The sequence below is a fragment of the Aegilops tauschii genome, chromosome 7 (genome assembly GCF_002575655.3).
Source record: "Aegilops tauschii subsp. strangulata cultivar AL8/78 chromosome 7, Aet v6.0, whole genome shotgun sequence".
Taxonomy (NCBI): domain Eukaryota; kingdom Viridiplantae; phylum Streptophyta; class Magnoliopsida; order Poales; family Poaceae; genus Aegilops; species Aegilops tauschii.
Genome location: NC_053041.3, coordinates 348,115,162 through 348,133,492, shown reverse-complemented (window position 1 = coordinate 348,133,492; position 18,331 = coordinate 348,115,162). Strand labels below are relative to the sequence as shown.

The 18,331-nt window shown below is 43.1% G+C and overlaps 2 protein-coding genes across 2 annotated transcripts; both read right to left on the bottom strand.

Moving 5' to 3' along the window:
* Nucleotides 1-3,802: 3,802 nt before the first annotated feature.
* LOC141027154 (uncharacterized) lies at nt 3,803-5,902 on the bottom strand. Its single transcript, XM_073504123.1, has 2 exons — nt 5,898-5,902; nt 3,803-4,373 (listed from the first exon to the last, which is right to left on the bottom strand). Exons 1-2 carry the CDS (start codon nt 5,900-5,902, stop codon nt 3,803-3,805), a joined length of 576 nt encoding a protein of 191 aa, XP_073360224.1.
* A 10,745-nt stretch (nt 5,903-16,647) lies between these two features.
* On the bottom strand, nt 16,648-17,847 carry LOC109769498 (3'-5' exonuclease-like). Its single transcript, XM_020328230.1, has 2 exons — nt 17,564-17,847; nt 16,648-17,077 (listed from the first exon to the last, which is right to left on the bottom strand). Exons 1-2 carry the CDS (start codon nt 17,845-17,847, stop codon nt 16,648-16,650), a joined length of 714 nt encoding a protein of 237 aa, XP_020183819.1.
* Nucleotides 17,848-18,331: the final 484 nt, after the last annotated feature.

The following is an 18,331-nucleotide window of genomic DNA, read 5'->3' as shown; positions in this document are numbered from 1 at the left end:
GTGTGTTGTGGGCAAACGCTTGCTAGTATTCAACCGTTTGGGATCGATGAATTCATCACCGACGGGTTCCCTAGTGTGGTCCGTGTTCATCTGATCATCATCTACTTCTTGTGCTAGCTCGATGTTCCTTCTATGCTAAGTTTCCATTAATTGATGGCGTTTTAAGAACACGCCACCATTTCCTGCCATTTCCTCACCTGTTTCCCGCCACCCTACTATATTGCGCATAGGCGGCGCGCGCCGCACGGAGGCGACAAGCGCAGCCTGTAGCACATCCACCTTTTCCAAGCATGCCAACCCACCAAAGCGCCGCCTCTGCCATCAACCTCGTCGACGAGGAAAACGAGCAGGCGCCACGGCCCGTCGAGGCCGAGGCGCTCCCCGGCAACGCGATGGACGACGCCGTGATGCGCGTCATCGCCAGGGTTGTGTAGACCTTTGGCGCATGGCGCATGAGCGTCGCAGACCAAGATAGGCATGTCAGCGCCGATAGGCTGCAGCTCGCTGCACAACATGATCGATGGCGCGCCACAGAGCAAGCTAGGCGCGTCCGCGCCGATAGGCTGCGGCTCGCCGCATGGCAAGACCGTTGGAGCGCCGCAGAGCGAGAGGCGCGGCGCGCCGCACAGCCAGAGTAGATCCATCGGCGCTTGCCTGCTGTCGACACGGTGTCGCAGCTAGGTACATGTCCCGTCAGTACCCCCATTCCTTGCCAGGAGTGGGCAGAAAGCTGATGCTGTTCGTCCAGTTGCCGTGACTTCCATGTAATTTTTTGCGGGGGTAGTTTTCGATAGTTTAGTGGTTGGACAATTTTTAGGCGAGTAATGGAAGTGCGAGTGAAATTGACACCTCTGTTAGTCTACCACATGTCTGGAGTTCTAGTGCTTTAATTTTATTTGTTGTAGATGTGGCATACATTGTAGTGCACTGCATTTTCGTTAGTAGTGTACTTCGTTGTAGCTGCATTACAGTGGTTATGGCAGCTTATGAGATTTCTGTTTTCTTAAATTGAATTATGTGTTCTAGAGGACTCCATAATATGGACTTCCGTACTGCATTAGCATTGTGGTTAATGTTCTATTCTGCTATTAGAATGGATGGTCCATTATATGCTTGTGTTAGTTGAATAGTTATTATAAGGATTTTTTTGAACTGCATACTATGAGAATTGTTTTTGAACATCATATGTTAACTGCAAAGTTTCGACCATTCGCATTTCCTTGTTACTTTTCAGAGGACTACTACTTATTATTATTATTAGTACCACACTATGTGTTTGAGAGAACTGCATTACTGCCAACAACAACTTGTCTAAAAAGGATGATAACATGATGCAGTTGAGGTTGCATACTTTAAATAGGCATCGTTCAAAGTGTCTGATGGACATAATTTTAAAAGCATACAGCATAAGCAAAGCATTAGAAATATTGGTTTCTTCATATTAGACATCCTAGAGTGCAAATATTGTAAACTTGAGGGAGTCTTCTTCTTTGTAGAAAAACACCATGGCCACTTCTCCGACCTCAAAGCCATTCAGGGAGACAAATCTTTCCAACAGTAGTTATGTTGATGCAGTCTTCAGAGTCGATGTGGTAGTCAGCTTCCATGTCTGCATACCCATTCTTGTGTTGTGTCTCCAAAGTAACCTTCCCCGAACTCGGAGCAGGAAATTTTATTGTGGATGGCAGTTTCTGCATATTGGAATGGGTGGAAAAAGAATTTTATAAGTAAACAGCAAAAGTTTTTCTTTATACTTAGGATGATCTGTTTATGTTGACTTAAATACTTATATATATATGACTGCTATTTCCTAAAGTAGTTGCAATGTATGAACAAACTTATATACGGAATTGACCTCTAGTTTTACTAGGATATATATTATACTAGAACATGCTTGTACTGCAAGGTCAGTTACAGTGTACTTCGCCAGCATGTTAAGAGAACTGCAACGCTGATCTACTGAACCTTTTTTTTGTTCTTGTGTCGGGGTTTTGATCTAACTAGTGTCGATTCCTGGTGTGGTACTGAAGAAAAATAGGTGGAAGCATCTAGTCTTAATAGCTAACAAATCTGAACAACAATACAAATTATGTTTTGTATTTTGTTGACACTACTGAACAAATTGATTGAACTATATATTTAGATGTGGATTTGCAGGCTAGATTATGTCCAAAATTGTGAGGGGAAAAATATACCCAACTTTCCTGCAGATCTGCGGTTGTGAGGCGATGAAGAAATGGTGCCCGAAACCCCCTTTTGGGTATCATCAGGCACCCGAGCATGCTGCGCCACTCGGTGTTGGTGAGCTCTAGACCTTCTGGGTACACGCATGTGTCCGCTACCGGCACCATCCTTGCCAAACACCCGCACTTATAGTCCATGGCGGGTTCAGTTGAATTCCAGAGAAGAGCTGGGGATGGGATGAACCCTAGATCTAGGATTTGAAGAAAAAGTGGAACGGGGGGAGGAGTTGTGTTAGTCTGGAGCACGAATGGATACGTTTTTATGCAACTAATTGAGCAATGGAAGTAATAAATGTTTGTGGTTGGTGTTAGGTGGTGGATTGGTTCTGATTCAGTGTCCGCGAATGCATTTGAGTAGCAAGAGGACTGCTTAGTTGAACATAGCGAACTGCAATGTGATATCAAGACGAACTGCGGAACGCGTGGTTGGGCCTGCGTTTGTGTATGGTATGTGGGATTTTTTTTAATTTTCAGTGGCATCTCTTTTGTGTGTTGGGCCTGTGTTCGGGGAGTGAAGACGCATTGGGCCCAAGTCGGCCTGTGAGTACGGCTGGTTCCCGGTGCGTTGTGTGCGGCCTAATGTTTAGTCCCACCTCGCCGTGGAACGCGCGCCCGACCTGTTTATAAGCGTTGGCGAGGCAACCGTGTCAAACTCCTCTGGTTACTTATTTGGGCGCTTATACACGGCGCTCGCTGCTCTATGCTCTATGACTTGTGGGTCCATGTGTGCCCGGCCCCAAGCATCATGGCTCAGAACGACTCGCCTGTTGTGGGCGTAGATCTACTACGAGACTGGCTGGGGCCGGCTGCACCTGGGTGGTCAATTTTTTTCTTTGTATTTTTTGTCATGTATTTTTTTCAATGTAGGGGGCATGCACTGCTGAGTAAATCATCCATGCACTGCATTGATCAGGGTTATGTACTACATGTGCACGCATTCCGTACTACATGCACAGTTCTCATTTTTGTTTTCGTGTTTTTGCTCTTATGTAATCTTTTTTCCAATGTAGGGGAGTGTACTGCTTAGTAAATCATACATGTACTGCATTGATTATGTTTCTGTACTGCACGTTCATATATTTCCGCACTACATATACAGATCGCATTTTTCTTTTTGTGTTTTTTCTCTTATGTATTCTTTTTTCAAATTTAGGGGCGTGCACTGCTTTGTTTGGTATGTGTAAACTTCATTCGACAGAGTCTGTACTGCATTGGTACACAACTTGCACTGCATGCGTCCTATTTGCACACTGCATCTTATTTCGTTTTGTGCACTGCTCGAATCTAATGATACATAAGCAAACAACAGAAAACAAATTATCACAGGCATTTTGTACGACAAGTTTATCATCGGCAAACTAATTTCAACAGAAAGCAATCTAACATAATCGAAGTTCATCATTACAAGCGATTCTGCATGGCAAGCAAACTAAGTTCAGCAAAAGCAAATGATCACAAGCAAACTAACGATACATAAGCAAAGAACATAAAGCAAATTTGATGATAATTCTAAAACGACGCTGACATTGTTGGCTCTTTGGCCGGCACCATCTTCTTCTTCACCAGGTAGCGTCTCCCCATCCCCAGCTGCTCCTGGCGCGCTTCTTGGGGGGCTCCTCCTTCTCCAGCTTTGCACGGCGAAGCCCGTCCTGGGTGAGGGTGATGCGGTTCCATATCTCGTACGCTGCGTAGGCGTCCTTTGCCGTATACTCGATGTGCCTCATGGACAGAGGCAGTGTGGCCCAGTGCTTGTGTTCGTCGTCGGTGATCTTCTTCTTCATGTTGTTGTAGTAGTCGTCGATGAGCATGCCGGAGACGTCTCCAAGGGAGTCCAACTCCTTGGTTGCCTCGGGCACCCTCCACTCCTTCTGGATGTCGATGAAGTTGGCGACCTCCAGATTGACATGCTCTAGCCTTTTTTTGTCACCGTCGATGGAGAAGCTTGCAAAGGTGTACCTGGGGTCGGCGAGGAAGTTGTCGAAGACGGTGCACCTTTCAGCGGCGCTCAGTTGGAAGAGCAGCACCGGGTGTTTCTTGCCGATGGAGAGTTGGCAGAGGGCGGGTTTCTGCGTCGCTTTAGGCTCGTTGTTGTACTCGAGATCAATGCCGACAATCTTGTGGCGCTGGAGGCTGAGGTGTCACTCGTACTGCGCGAGGGTGATCACCATCTGCTTCTTGTCATTGGTGTGGATGACGTGGGAGATGGATGTGATGGAGCGATTTGGTGGCAGCGCAATGGACACTTGTGTTGTTGGGGATGAGAAGGCCTTTGGCAGGGGTCTGAATTTAACGGGAGGACGCGGGGTGGGATGGCCGCATCGGATGAACTGCACGATCTCACTGACGATGCGGTTGTGCAGATCGTGGGTTGGTGTTGCGTCTGTGATCGTGGGCTTGTGGCGATGGAACCGCTCCGATTGGGTGGTTGTATGCGAACGTGGTTTTTTTATCAGTATTTTTTCTAACCACCACTTTCTGTGCGAACGGGCATTTGTCACGTTTATATGTATCCTGCGTGATAATGAAACTGCATTGGTTAGAGTTCTGCACTGCATCGTCTACAATAGAGAACTACATTTTGTCTACAGGTGCGTACTTCACCGTTTTTTGCGTGTCCTTGCTGCAGCCCCTGAATAAACTACAATGTATTCCGCAATTTTACGAGTTTTTCATTGTGTTCTATACAGTGTATTTATTCATGTAGGTAATCCGGAACTCGATTGCTATACTGTACTGCTTCGTGTAACGAAATGCACTGCATTTTTCTAGTGCTGCGTACTGCATCTGTTTTTTGCTTGTACTTACTGCAGTCCGTGGTACGGGAGGGGTAGGGGGGTGGGCCCCCCTTTTTTTGTGTGGCACTTATTTGAAGGTAGACTTTTTCTTTTCGGATGCGTTTTCTTAACACGCGTGTTGTTTTTTATTTTAAATTTTTTTACGAACTGCATGTATTTTATTTTGTTTTACCATTTGAACTTCATTGTTCTTCACAGAGAACTGCATCATGTGCGTTTTGATGTAGTCTGTCTTATTTTAGCCGGGCCATTTTTGGGTCGGCCCGTTTTATGTTACCCTTTGCCACACGCGGGCCTCCTACGTGTCCCTTCCAGGCGATCCCACCGCTCCGCTGACAGGGAGAGAGACCGAGAACAATCCCCTCTCCTCTCTTGCAGTTTCTCCCTAGGCATCTCTCCCTCGAGCAAAACCGCCGTCGCCCGCAGCAACCGCCGTCGCCCGAGGAACTGCCGCCCTCAAGAGGTCCTTATTCCTGCATTCCACGTCGCCGTCCGCTCCGCGAGCCCTTGCCGATGCGCTCCCGCAGCCCTTTCCTGTCCGTTCCCGTCGCCGCACCCCCTCCCTCCTCCCCGTCGCCGCCGTCGCCGCACCCCCTCCCCCCTCCCCGTCGCCGCCGTCGCCGCACCTTTTTTGTGGTACGTTCTGCTTGGCCGCGATCTTGATTGTCCCCTCGTCTTGTTTTGTGATTCTCGTAGTTGCTGTTGCTGTTTTTGCTTGTGTAGTTTTTCCGTAGGCAGTCGATTTTATCTCGATTTGAAGTCGAAACTCGTGTGTAGCAAGGTCGATCTAGGGTTTCGTGAGATTTTTGCCAATTTTGTTGCTTATATCTGTCACTTCGTCGTTGTGCTGCAGGCAAACGCCATGTCTTCGCCGAGCAGAGTGGGAGGAGGAGTTCAGGGTATGTGGAGTGCTTATTTTAGGCTTTGTTTATTTTGTTTGATGTTTATCTAGTTTCGTAAATCATCCTGCATATTGGTTTATGCTCTGTTAGTTGTCAGCGTTCGTTTGCATTATTTTGTCATCTGATGTTTTCTAATTTCTATTTCTGGTTCTTTTTTAATCCAGTAGGTGATTGCAGTGCTCATAATGATACACGAATTGGCTCTCGTTGTCCTGGTGGTAAGGATCATGGTGGCAAGGGAGGACATCAAGTGAATTTGCCGATTGAATGTTCTCCCACAAGTGTGTCCCCTCCTTCTGGTATGTGATTGATTTTTTTATTTTGTGTATGCTGGTTACTTGATGTTGTACAAATTGGCGTTGCCTTGTTGTATCTAGTCCGGCATTTTGTTGGGAACAAACGTGAAGTTAGTGTATGCAGCACTGCATTTATTTTGTATATGTGATCTCCACTATATGTATGTGTGAACCGCATTGTTGTTTTATTCAAGTTTTTTGTGCAATGCATTATTTTTTATTTTTAGCTTATGGTTGGAGCACTGCATTTTATATGTCTAAGTGTACTGCATTAGTTCTTTTTGTGCACTTTTTAACGACCATACTCAAACTTCATTTTGACGCAGTGTCTGTTTTCCATGCTGGGGCGCCTGGGTTTGAGGAGGTTACACAGGAATGGATGGCCTCGGAACAGCTTCGTGAATATGAGTTGAAGCAAAGCAAGAAGAAGTTGAGGTTTGAAAGTGACTCAAAAGAGTTTGCGGAGAAGGAGAAGCAGAGGAGAGCTGCAGATGGTGCCAAGGGTGCCAAATTTGCCAAGGTGAAGAAGCCTTCTTTGTAGAAGAAGAGGCTGAGTACTGTTGCTGAGGAAGGTGGTACACCTCGGCGGAGTCCACGTGTTGCTGGCATGAACAAGAATCTTGGCAAGAGAACTGCTGAAGCTGGTGGAAAGGATGATCCTCAGCGCAAGCGACTACATGTCACTGAAGGTCCCAACGCTGATGATGATGACTTTGTGCTTGCTGATTTTGTGAGGGATGTCCATAGTGGTAGACGCAAAGACTGTGGTTCATCTAAGAGTCTACCCAAGCGTGCCCGTGATGATGTCGATGAAGATGTTAGTGGTGACTCTGGCGAGGAGGTGGATGTTGTTCCAAAGGTTTGTTGAAGTGGACTGCATTTGTTTCCTTCATTGTTATCTATCTGTGTTTTCTCTATCTCTTTTTTTATGGCTAGTCTTCTAATGTGGATTGCATTTCCCTTTACACAGAGGAAGAAGTCTAGTAAGAGCAATGCAGCTGAAGATGATGCTGAGGGAGACGATTCTTGATTTAACAAGACCGTACGTTTGTCGCTTCCCACTGTTTGCAAGGCTGCTGCTTTGTTGAAAGAGGCACAATGTAGTCGTGTTCGGGATGCTGGATTTGGTGTTGTCTTTGAACTGACAGTAAAGAAAAATGTGTCACGCATTCTTATGTGTTATCTGATGGGAGTGATTGACCCTGCCACCATGATAATGGACTTTGGGAATGGCAGGGGTTCTTCGAATCAATCGTGATGCAGTTCATCACATTTTTGATTTACCCATGGGACGTCACACTGCACCCATGCCTGCTGCCAGCGGCCATGATGACTCGTTGACTGCCCTCAAGGATGAGCTTGGCTTTGACCGTTCAAAAAGTATAGGTGTCAAGGACTTGCTTGAGAAGTTGAAGGTGTTGGTGGAGGAAGATGATCATGTGACTGTTGACCTTGCTGTGAAGGTGTTCTTCCTTATACTTTACCAGAATTTGTTGTGCCCCGGGCCTGCAGTTCGTTTGGGTACAGTTGTTGCAATGGTAGAGAACATGGATTATGCGGCTATGGCTCAGATGGACTTTTGCCAGCTTGTTGTTGATGAGTTGCAGGCAGCTGTGGTGAGGTGGCAAACAGAAGGCAGCAAGCAGAATTATGCAGAGGGTTGTGCCATTGCCCCCCTGATTATGTATATTGACTGCTTGAAGCTTCGGAAATTTTTAGTCATGCACACGTTGACGCCACGTGCGTCATACCTGACGACCAAGGACCTGATGAAGTTATACAATGAGGATGTGCTTGTGAAGGGAAAGATTTTCTTGGAAACTTACAAATTTGGGAAGCTGCCGGTTAGTGCATCTGATTTTTTAATATCAGATTTAAAAAAAAAGGTGCAGCCATTATAAATCTGAACTTTTCTAGTACTCACATGTGTACTTCTCTTTGCCTCTTGTCTTTTTTTGCAGTGGAAGGCGTCAGGTGATATTGTGTACAACCGTCCTGTTGCAGTTGTATGCGGCAGCTCTGATGCGGGGCCTAGCACTCATGCTAGGTTTTATGAGCCTATCTATAGCCAGCTTCCTGCCTGTGATGACGAGGTGCCACGTACTCGTGGTTTCATGGCTCGACAAATGTTTGATAATAGAAGCTCTTCTAAACAGACATTTGTTGGCGGCAAAAAACACGAGGAGATTGATGAGCTTCTTCTGAAGGTTTTGAAGTTGACTGAAGATTTGCCAACCTCTGGTGACAGGTTGAGGACAGTTGCTGGTTTTTTCCCTGTTGGCCATGGCCCACGAGATGAAGATATTCTTGCTGCTCACAATTTTGATTGTGGCGTGATTGAAAGCCTGAGGATTTCAGTGACGAATGTTCGGTCTTCGTATGCTCAATTGAAACATTCATAGGAGGAAAAATACGGTCGATATGAGAAGGATGCTGGGCATATTTTGGATGAAATGAACCATCAGGACGCTGGCGTTGGCGCTGATAATGTATGTTCTAGGTTTTTTGTGGCTTTGAACCTCTTTTGTGTATTATGTGGACTGCTCCTCACTATTTTTTTTTGTAATAGGCTGGAGTGGAATCTTCTGGTGTCCATGGAACTAGGGATGATGGAATTGGTCAGGTACAAGTACTTCTGCCATGTCTGTTCTGCCATGCGTCCCTCTTCTTAAACTTGCATTTGTTGCTTTCCAATTTATTGTATTTTTTGTGTACTTTACGGTTGTAAAGTGTGTACTTCTTGTGCATAGTTGAAGTTTTTTCTTTTTTGGTCGTTACCATCTTTTTTTTTTTGGTTTGTTCTATGCCCATAGACTGGTGTTGCTGCTTGTGATGTGCACAAAGAGTCCTACGATGGCTCTGGGAAGGATGAGGTCTTGGTTGATGCATCGTCCCCTCCGGATGTTGTAGCTGATAAGGTATAGTTGTATTACTTGATCTGTTAGTGTGTTGTAATCTAATTTTTTGTTGTTGTTATAAACTTGATGTACGCTGTTATGTTCACTCATATGTATTTTCATTTACATATGTTAGCTGCGATATGTTTACATGTATGAGCTTCAGTATTTGACAGAAGTGAACTGCAGTTCTTTTTCGCATGCGTGGTCCATAATGTTTTACATACGTAAGCTTCAGTATTTAACATAACTGAACTGCAGCATTTGACAAAGTGAACTGTAGTTCTGTTTTATGTATATGTGGGTTGCAGTTGTATTTGTTTTGACACACGTGGGTTGCAGTTGTTTTGCATATGTGGACTGCAGTTGTTCTGTGTATGTTGTCAGTAGTCTTTGACATAAGTGTCCTGTGTGTTGTTGTGTTAATTATCCCCACGCTCATTTTGTGTTATTGTGTGTTTTTTAAACTTTCCACAGCCCGGAGAAGAAAACGTGGAAGTTCACGTTGATCTGAATCAGGGCGGTTGTGCTGTTGATGGTGGTGGTAGTGTTGATGCTTCTGCATCAGTTGCCGTCGACTGTGCAGACCCTTCTGTAGCTCAAGAATCCCATGATGCTGTTTCCCCTAGTCGGCATGAAGATTCTGATTTTGGCATTGGAAAGCCGCTGGAGAATGTCGTCCCTGATGTTAGTGTTGTTGCTTCCCCTATTTGTCTGGTGGCCAACGATGTTCCTGAAGTATCAAGAATGGAGCCTCATGTAGCTGAAGTATCTAAGGACGTTGCGGTTGAGCAGACTGTTGTAAATCCAGAGAATGCTGATGTTGCTGCAGAAGGGCAGTCCAGTGAGGTTGTGGTGGATTCGTCGCAATCTATCCAAGAAAATGTTTTGGTCAGCTCTGAAGAACAACAACATGAAGACTCTGACACTGAAGGCAAGAGTTTTATTTCGAACAGTGCAGTTGAAGTTTTTCTCATTTCATTTTGTTTAATTACTATGGTATCTGTATTAGATGTTTAATGATAAGTGAAACTTGATCTTTTGTTTATGATTTTCAAAATAGCTAGCAGAATTTCCTTATCTTAATATTTGAACTTCATTATTTGGATAAGTGAACTTCATCTTTTTATTACAGATGACGAACTTCCTGTTGTGACACCGTCGAGCATTGATCCAGCTCTTCTGAAAAGATACAATGAGTTGTACGCTGCTGTTACGAGGGTTCGGAAGGACAAGAAGAAGAAGTATGGTTTTTTAGAAATTGTTTTGTTCATATGTATTTTCTAATTTTGATATTTACTCCTTTTTCTTTGTTGTTATTTTTTTAGTATCTTATGTTTCAGTTTTTTCATGAAAAATTCAGGGACATGATTGCTTTTAAAACTGAGATGTCTGATATTACCATTGGTGAAGTTGGTCAATCCTTTTGGGATAAAGGGATGCTCACTACAAGCCTTGTAGATCTTGGGGTTTCTTTGCTCGTAGATAAGTTTAAGGGATCTCCGACAATGGTTGTCCCGTACCATATTTGTGTAAGAATGCAGATTTTTTTTATTTTTTTATTTTCTTTTCTGATTTCATGCGACGACCTGTTTGCTTGAGCACTATTTCATTTTTGGTTTTGTTTTGGCAGACAAATATTTGGAATGGTGGTACTGTAGGCAAGAGTCTTAAAATTATGTTCTCTTCAAAAGCCGAGGAGTAATGTTTTTATGTGTCGAAAACTATATTTTGCGTGTTTGTTTTTATAGTGTTCTGTTTCTTCTTCTTATAATAATTTTATTTATTTTTCCGTGCTTCGAACAGGTCCTTTTTGCAACTTTTGATCCGCCAGAGATGAGGGATGGCGTTGGTCATTATTGTGTAGTTGCGTTAAATGTGAAAGAAAGGCGGTTTCAATTTCTTGACTCGCTCAATAAACCTGGCAGCCCTAATGCGATCAGGGTTTTTAGGAGGATGGTTAAAAATATCAAGCGTGCATGGAAAGAAGGAAGCTCAAGTTCTGATGAGCCATAAATCCTCCTACACTTGATGGATTTGTGTTGAAACATGTCATTGTCCCAATGCAGCCAAATGGGTGTGTTCCGTACAGCCCCTCTCCAGCATACTGCTCAAGTTTTTTTATTTCATTTTGTGAAACTGATGTTTTTTATTCTTTTATTGCAGGCATGATTGTGGATTCTACATGTTTCAATTCTTGCAAACTTGGGATGGTGTTCGAGTTGCTCAGTTTGGGGTGGAGCACATTGGCTACATCAAAAAGGCCATGCTCTATAGTTGGCTCACATCGAAAAAGTGTTCCCTTGATTTAACATCACTTTTAATTTTTGCAGATAAAGGTTGTTTTAGTGAACTTCTTTATCCTTCCTTTATTTATTTTTTGTCTACTGCTTGCTTCCGGTTCTTACGGGCTTTTTTTTACTAGTTTGTTTAGTTAAGTTCGTTATTTAGAATGCATGTGTATATTTATTTGTTGTGTTAGTGAGATGCATTTTATTTTTTGGGCAAGTGAGCTGCATTGTTCTTTACGAGTGGGCTGCATTGTTGTATACAAGTGGGCTGCATTGTTGTATACATTTTGCTCTGCATTGCTGTAGACAAGTGGACTGCATTGATGTAGACAATTGTGCTGCATTCTATTCTTTAGTGAACTGCATTTTTTTAATGAGATGTATTACATGTTTTTTGGTTTTGTATTTTTGTGTTGAGTGTTTCCATGTTTTTTCTACACATTTTTAGGTTTTGATGGGGGGGCTTCATGAAGGCTATACGTCACTATTCGAGTCCCAGGGTTCTGAGGTGGTTATGGAGGATTGTGCCATTGAAATGTCTCCAGATAATTCTTGTTCTTTGGCTGGAGATGGTTTGAACACAGTTGTGGCGTCTCAACCTGATGGTGGAAGTGTTTCTAGACCTAGCTCTCCACGCGATGTATTTGATGATGATGATTTTGTTACGCTGTGTCCTCGCGTCACTAGGACTAGGAGTGCAGCAATTAATCGTCCTACTGTGGATGACGTTGAAATATTTTCGAACAAGAGGGAAGGTGAGAGGGCTTTTAAGTTGAGATGCTCTATAGAGAAATTGAAGCCTCCGAGGTTCAAATATATTGATGAGGCGAGGAAAATAAAGGATCTTGTTCTCAGCAAAGATTTTGTAACCAAATACCACGAGTAAGTTTTATGTGTGTGCCCTTAATCCTTTTTGTGCGTTTTGTTTTTAATTTTAATTTTATTGATCCCATCTGTGTATGTTTACTGCAGGAATGCGTTCTTTATGGTGAATAGTCCTTTTGGTGATCTTGATACTTACACTGTTGACTATATCTATAATACATTTGGCAAAGGAGCTTTAATGGATTCGTATCTCATCGATTTTGTCATCAAGTACTAGAAGCAAGACTCTGAAATGGGTTTAGTTTATCATTCTGGTGAACGTGTGCTACTTTCACCTTTATTTATCACGGTAAATGTGTGCTGTCATTTTTTTCTATTGTACTTGTTTTTTGATTCCATGCCTGCATGCATTGTTTATTCTTTTTTTCATGTCCTTTTTTTGTTCTTTTTTCTATGCAGTATGCTCTTCAAATGGAAACCTTTGTGATGAGAGATGATGATTTAAACCCTGTGTTGCCAGTTGTGCATAGTCCGTTTGTTTTACAAGATGCAGTTAACCAGTTCAAGGTTTTTGTGAGTGATGACGTAAACCTGTTGGATGCAAAGCTGGTAAGTTCATTGTTTTCCGTCATTTATTTTTCTGGTTTGTTGCATTTCTTTTTATAGTTATTTTGTAAAACAGTGGTCCTAGTGCTATGTGTCGAAATAACTTTTCATTTCATTTTTTGTTTTGTTGATGTGAACAGATTATGATGCCGCGCTCCAAGGATGGTCATTATTCCTTATACACGATGAACCAGCATCGCCAGACGTTTGATATCCATGACACTAGGAAGTACACTGGCTATCCTGATGTCATGACAAAGTGGTGCAGGACTGACTACCACTCAGATTGCACTGAAGTGGTATGTCATTTTTTCTTGCCAAGTGCAAAGCTTTTTTGTGTTTCTCCTACTGCATTTTTTTATAAACTGCACATGCAATGTTAGCACACATAGAACCACACTTGTTTATGTAGTGCACTGCAACATATGCGTGACAGAACTGCAGTTTCTCACACCCCCCATAATCTGTGTAAAAAAGGAGATAAAAGGAAATGACCTCAAGTGCATTTAAAAGAGGGACTGTCTAAACGTTGAGAACAACTTTCGTATTTTTTGGTTCGTTTGAATAGTAATTTGATCTGTGGTGTGTGTTATTTTTACCTTGTGATTCCTTTTTTGCCAGATGAGGAGGATGACTTAGTTGCTGAAGGCGATTTATGGTGAAAAAATATATAAATCTAAGAACCACCCTGACTGGGTTAAATTGGCAGAGAAGCCCTCTTACCCGGTCGTGCCAGCGCAGGGAGCAAATGAGTGCGGAACCTATGTTCTGAGGATGACGCAGTTGTATGACGGCCAACGTCTAGTTGAGAAAATTATCAAATCCGACGTAACACCTTCTCTGTTTTCTTCTTTTTCTTGTTACTTTTTTTTATTATTTTACTTTTTACTTTTTGTTCTTTATGACAACCTTTTATTTAATCATTGTCTGCATTTTTTAAATTTCCTTTTCCAGCCTGCTGTTGAAGATTGGAAGGCGGAGTACATGTTCCAGCTGCTGTCAATCCTTCGAACATGTTGTGTTATGAAGACATGCCGCTTGAGCTACGAGATCTGATTGCGGGCCTCGGGCTTACTTCCCTGTCGCAGTCACAGTCGCAGACGCAGTAACAGTCATTTTGGCATTGTTTCTACTTGGTAGAAGCATGTGTATGGACAAGAACTACGGTTCATGTTGTGTACTGTGTGCTGTCTAAGGTAGACAATGTATGAAAAGACTTTTGTTTTCTGTTGTTGTGTTTTCGTCTGCTTTTTGCAGCAATGTATATGGACGAGTTTGTATCTGTATGTGTATTTTATATAAATAACTCATATAGTATATATATGTGTATATTTTTTATTTCGTTGACGACCATGTTCTGTGTGAACTGGCATTTGTGACGCTTATATGTATCGTATTTGTCCCATAAACTGCATTGCATGTGATGCCGAACTTCTTCATCCAAGAAAAAGCACTGCATTCTGTCTACAAGTCTGTGCTGCACCTGTTTTTTTGCTGCACTTTTGCCGCAGACCCTGTATTCATGTGTATATCCTGGAACTGCATTGCTTTATCATATTGCACTACTTTGCCTAACCAAATGCACTGCTTTTTGCCTAACCAAATGCACTGCTTTTTAGCCTAAAGATGCGTCCTGCAGTTGTTTTTTTTATTGTTTGTACGGTAAGGTAGGGGGGTTGCCCCCTCATTTTTTTAGCTGTCTATAGATTTTTGTATTGCTATTGTATTCCCTGTACTTCACGCATTGCGTGCGTTAGCGTGAGGCCGAGCAGGGGGTGGGAGGGGGGTCGTGACCCCCCTCCCCACCCCCCTGCGAGGCCGAGCCTGGAACGAGCCGGAGGAGGCGGCGCCGCGGCGTGCCGCGGCGCCACATGCACAGGCGAGTCCGTCACACCCCGTCGCCTCCCTGTCACACCCCGTGCGCCTGTCAACCAAGCCAGGATGTGACGTGGGATTGTGTCGTTGTAGCCAAGTGAAAAGATTCGCCGTGGTAGTGTTATTGGTTGGCTGGAAAAAATATTCGTCTAAGCGAACTGCAATGCTTTATTGACAGCACATCTTTCGTCCCATACCGGACTGCATAACGGATTGCATTTTTTTAGGTGAGGGGGTACTGGAGTTACTTGCTAGTTGTGCGTCGTTGGGCTTTGTTTTTTTGGGCTGTGAGAATTTGTTGGGCCTGTGTTCGGGGAGTGAAGACGCATTGGGCCCAAGTCGGCCTGTGAGCACGCTGGTTCCCGGCGCGTTGTGTGCAGCCTAATGTTTAGTCCCACCTCGCCAGCGGAAGGCGCGCCCGACCTGTTTATAAGCGCTGGCGAGGCCGCCGTATCGAACACCTCTGGTTACTTATTTGGGCGCTTATACACGGCGCTCGCTGCTCTATGCTCTCTGACCTGTGGGCCCATGTGTGCCCGGACCCATGCATTGTGGCTCAGAACGGCTCGCCTACGGTGGGCGCAGACCTACTACGAGGCTTGCTGGGGCCGGGTGCACCTGTGGATGTCAATTTTTTTCTTTGTATTTTCTCTCTTAAGTATTCTTTTTCAATGCAGGGGTGTGCACTGCTTAGCAAAACATCCTTGCACTGCATTGATCATGGTTCTGTACTGCATGTGCACGCATTCCGTACTACACATGTTTGCGCTACATTTTTGTGCACTGCATGGGTAGCATTTTTCTTTATTGTTTTTCCCTCTTACATATAATTTTTTCTAGTGTACAGGTGTGCACTGCTTTGTTGCCTCTATGTGCACTGCATTCGTCATAGTCATGTGCTGCAGGTGTACACATTTTGCACTGCGTGCATCCTTCTTTGTGCCAAAGTTGTGACTGGTTATGCCAACGCTGCGGACTGCATGACTTACATTTAAGGACCGCATCAGGTGCACTAATTCTGCGTTGTGCACTGCGCGAAAGTGCTTCTCTTTTGCTTCATTTTGAGCATGTACCGCACTTCATGCACACATATAGTGAACTTCCTGGAAAGACTTTGGAGAACTGCACACATTTTTTAGAGACCTATTACGGGACTGGCTGGGGCCTGGTTGCAGTTGGGTGGTCAATTTCTTTTCCTTATCCGAAGCATTTTTTTTCTTTTGGAGTATATATATTTCGTGGTAGTAGAAATGATGTCATTTGTACTGCTTGCACCAACGTTGAGTACTGCACTGTGCGTACCAAGTCTGTGTGTTGTGCACTGAATGAAAGCTGCAGCAGCACCTCTCGTTCTGCATTTATGCATGTACTGCACTTCATGTATACACTTTGTGAACTGCCTTATATTTGTTATGTGAATTGTATTCACGTTTCTTTATAATTGTATGCGGATTATATTTTTTATACATATAAATATTAATGTTCTTTTTCTATAATTACTTTTTGTGGACTGCATGTGTACAAATGTGTAATGCTTATTTTTTACCATTGTGAACTACATTAATCTTTCTTTTTTAGGTATGAGTTGTAGTCAGATTACTTAATTTTTTTAACATTTTTTGAATATGTTTTGTATGTGAATAGTATGTTTTGGTATCACACATTAAATTTTTCAAAGTTTTCTGGATACTTGTTCTAACACAAACTAATTTCAGCGAAAGCAATTGATCACAAGAAAACTGACGATACATAAGCAAACAACAGAAAAAAATAATGATAATTCTAAAACGACATTGTTTTTACAAAAGAAATGTTCGATATGAAGCAACGGACATAATCAAAAGCTTGCATACCTGAAACAAAGAACAACACAACGACTAAAGAAAAGTGAAACTAAAACATAGCCCTAAATTATTTCTAGTTGCTGTATTGGATTACAGCCTTGTTCTTCTTCTGCTTTGCTTCTTTGTCTCTTTTTGGCCTGTCCAGTCCCACGATGACATCGTATATGATTCTCCAAGACTCATATGTTGCGAATGCATCTGTTGCTGCATACTTGATAAGCTTTTCTGGCAGTGGGCAAAATCCCCACAGAGTATGGTCCTCCTTGCGGTTAATTTTTTTCTTCATGTCATGGTAGTCAATGTCTATCATCCTGCCGGCAACATCAGCCAAAGAGTCAAACTTCTTTTTATTGTATGGGTCTCTCCATTCCACCTGAATATCAATGTAGTTGTCGGAGTTGATCTCCAAACCAGATAGCTTCAGCTTGCTTTTGTCTCCTTCAATGGAGAATCCGACGAAGGTGTACTCACCATTCATGAGGAATTTGTCTAGTTCCATTGGCCTGCAATATGTTTGTATAGAGTGAATATAGTTTATTTTCTTAGAACTACCAATGTTTTTTTGTTTTTCTGAAACTGAACTGCAATATGAATATCTGAATCTGTTGCATTGAGTAGTAGCTAATACTTTGTTCAGCATAACTAGTAAATCTGATAATATATTGCATAAACAACGCATGTTTTGTGCATGATTGTATTCTTGAACTGAATTTCATACATGTTTTGTATAGTAATGTTGCAGTTTTCTATTGTTCAGTCAAATAGTTTGTATTTGGTAAAACAAAATAAAACTGTGTGTATTGCTAGATCGTATAATTCAAGAATTGAACACATGAGTGACATACATGGAGCCAGATGAAAACTATCAATGAATTCATATGTCATGCTTTTCAAAAATGAGAACCAAAGTTTAAATATTGGCAATTGTAGTGAAGAAAATTTAAAATCAACATTGACAAACAATAGTACAGATTGATAGTTATTCTGACCTGTCTTTAGCTGCAGAGATGTGGTAGACAAGGCATTCTTTTTCTACGCATAGCTGGAGCACTGCTGCCCGCTGTGGCTTCACGTAGTGCGTGTACTCGACATCAATGCCGACTAGTTTGACGGGCATTCCGCTGAGCTTCCTCCTGAGCATGGACAGCATCTTGTCCACGTCTTCACCCTTGCTTGTGCGAACGACGTGGAGCTTGTGGTTGCCGTGGAGGTCGATGTCGTGGAGCTCCCTGGTGTACCTGTGGCGCTGCTTGTACAGAGGTGCATCCGCCATGACTCTCCTCTGCTCTCTCGTGTTTGTTCTGGAGAGAAGAGGTTAGTGAAAGGAAGTGTAGAGAAGAAGAGGCAATGGGGTTTTTGGGGGGACGAAGTAGTTGTGTTTTCTCCTCTGCTCTCCTCTACTCTCCTTGACAGGACGTGGGAGAGGTGGAGCGGGGTGGTAGCGTGGTGGGGCTCTGTTTTTAGTTACGTGGCAACTGCAGAGAGGTTCTATTATGAGGAGGCTCTGTTAGTGCGTTGGAAATTTGGAACGTCGTCACCTCTTTTTTCGTGACTAGTTCAGGTATGCACGCAACTGTCAGAAAATGTGATGATTGTGTTTTCGGTGAATTTTCCTAGTAAGTGCACTTCTTTTCTATAAGAACAGAACTGCGTATGTCCACAAAGTGTACAACATAGAAGTGAAATTTATTCTTCGTACACTGAATTATATCGGATTAGGATTCATACAGATGTACGGACATTTAGTTTTTTTGATG

Excerpts from the sequence above, each read along its gene's own strand:
- LOC109769498 (XM_020328230.1), bottom strand. The coding sequence starts at position 17,847 with ATGGCGGATGCACCTCTGTACAAGCAGCGCCACAGGTACACCAGGGAG. Across the intron at positions 17,078-17,563 it reads ATCTCTGCAGCTAAAGACAG|GCCAATGGAACTAGACAAAT; the intron begins GTCAGAATAACT and ends AACATATTGCAG.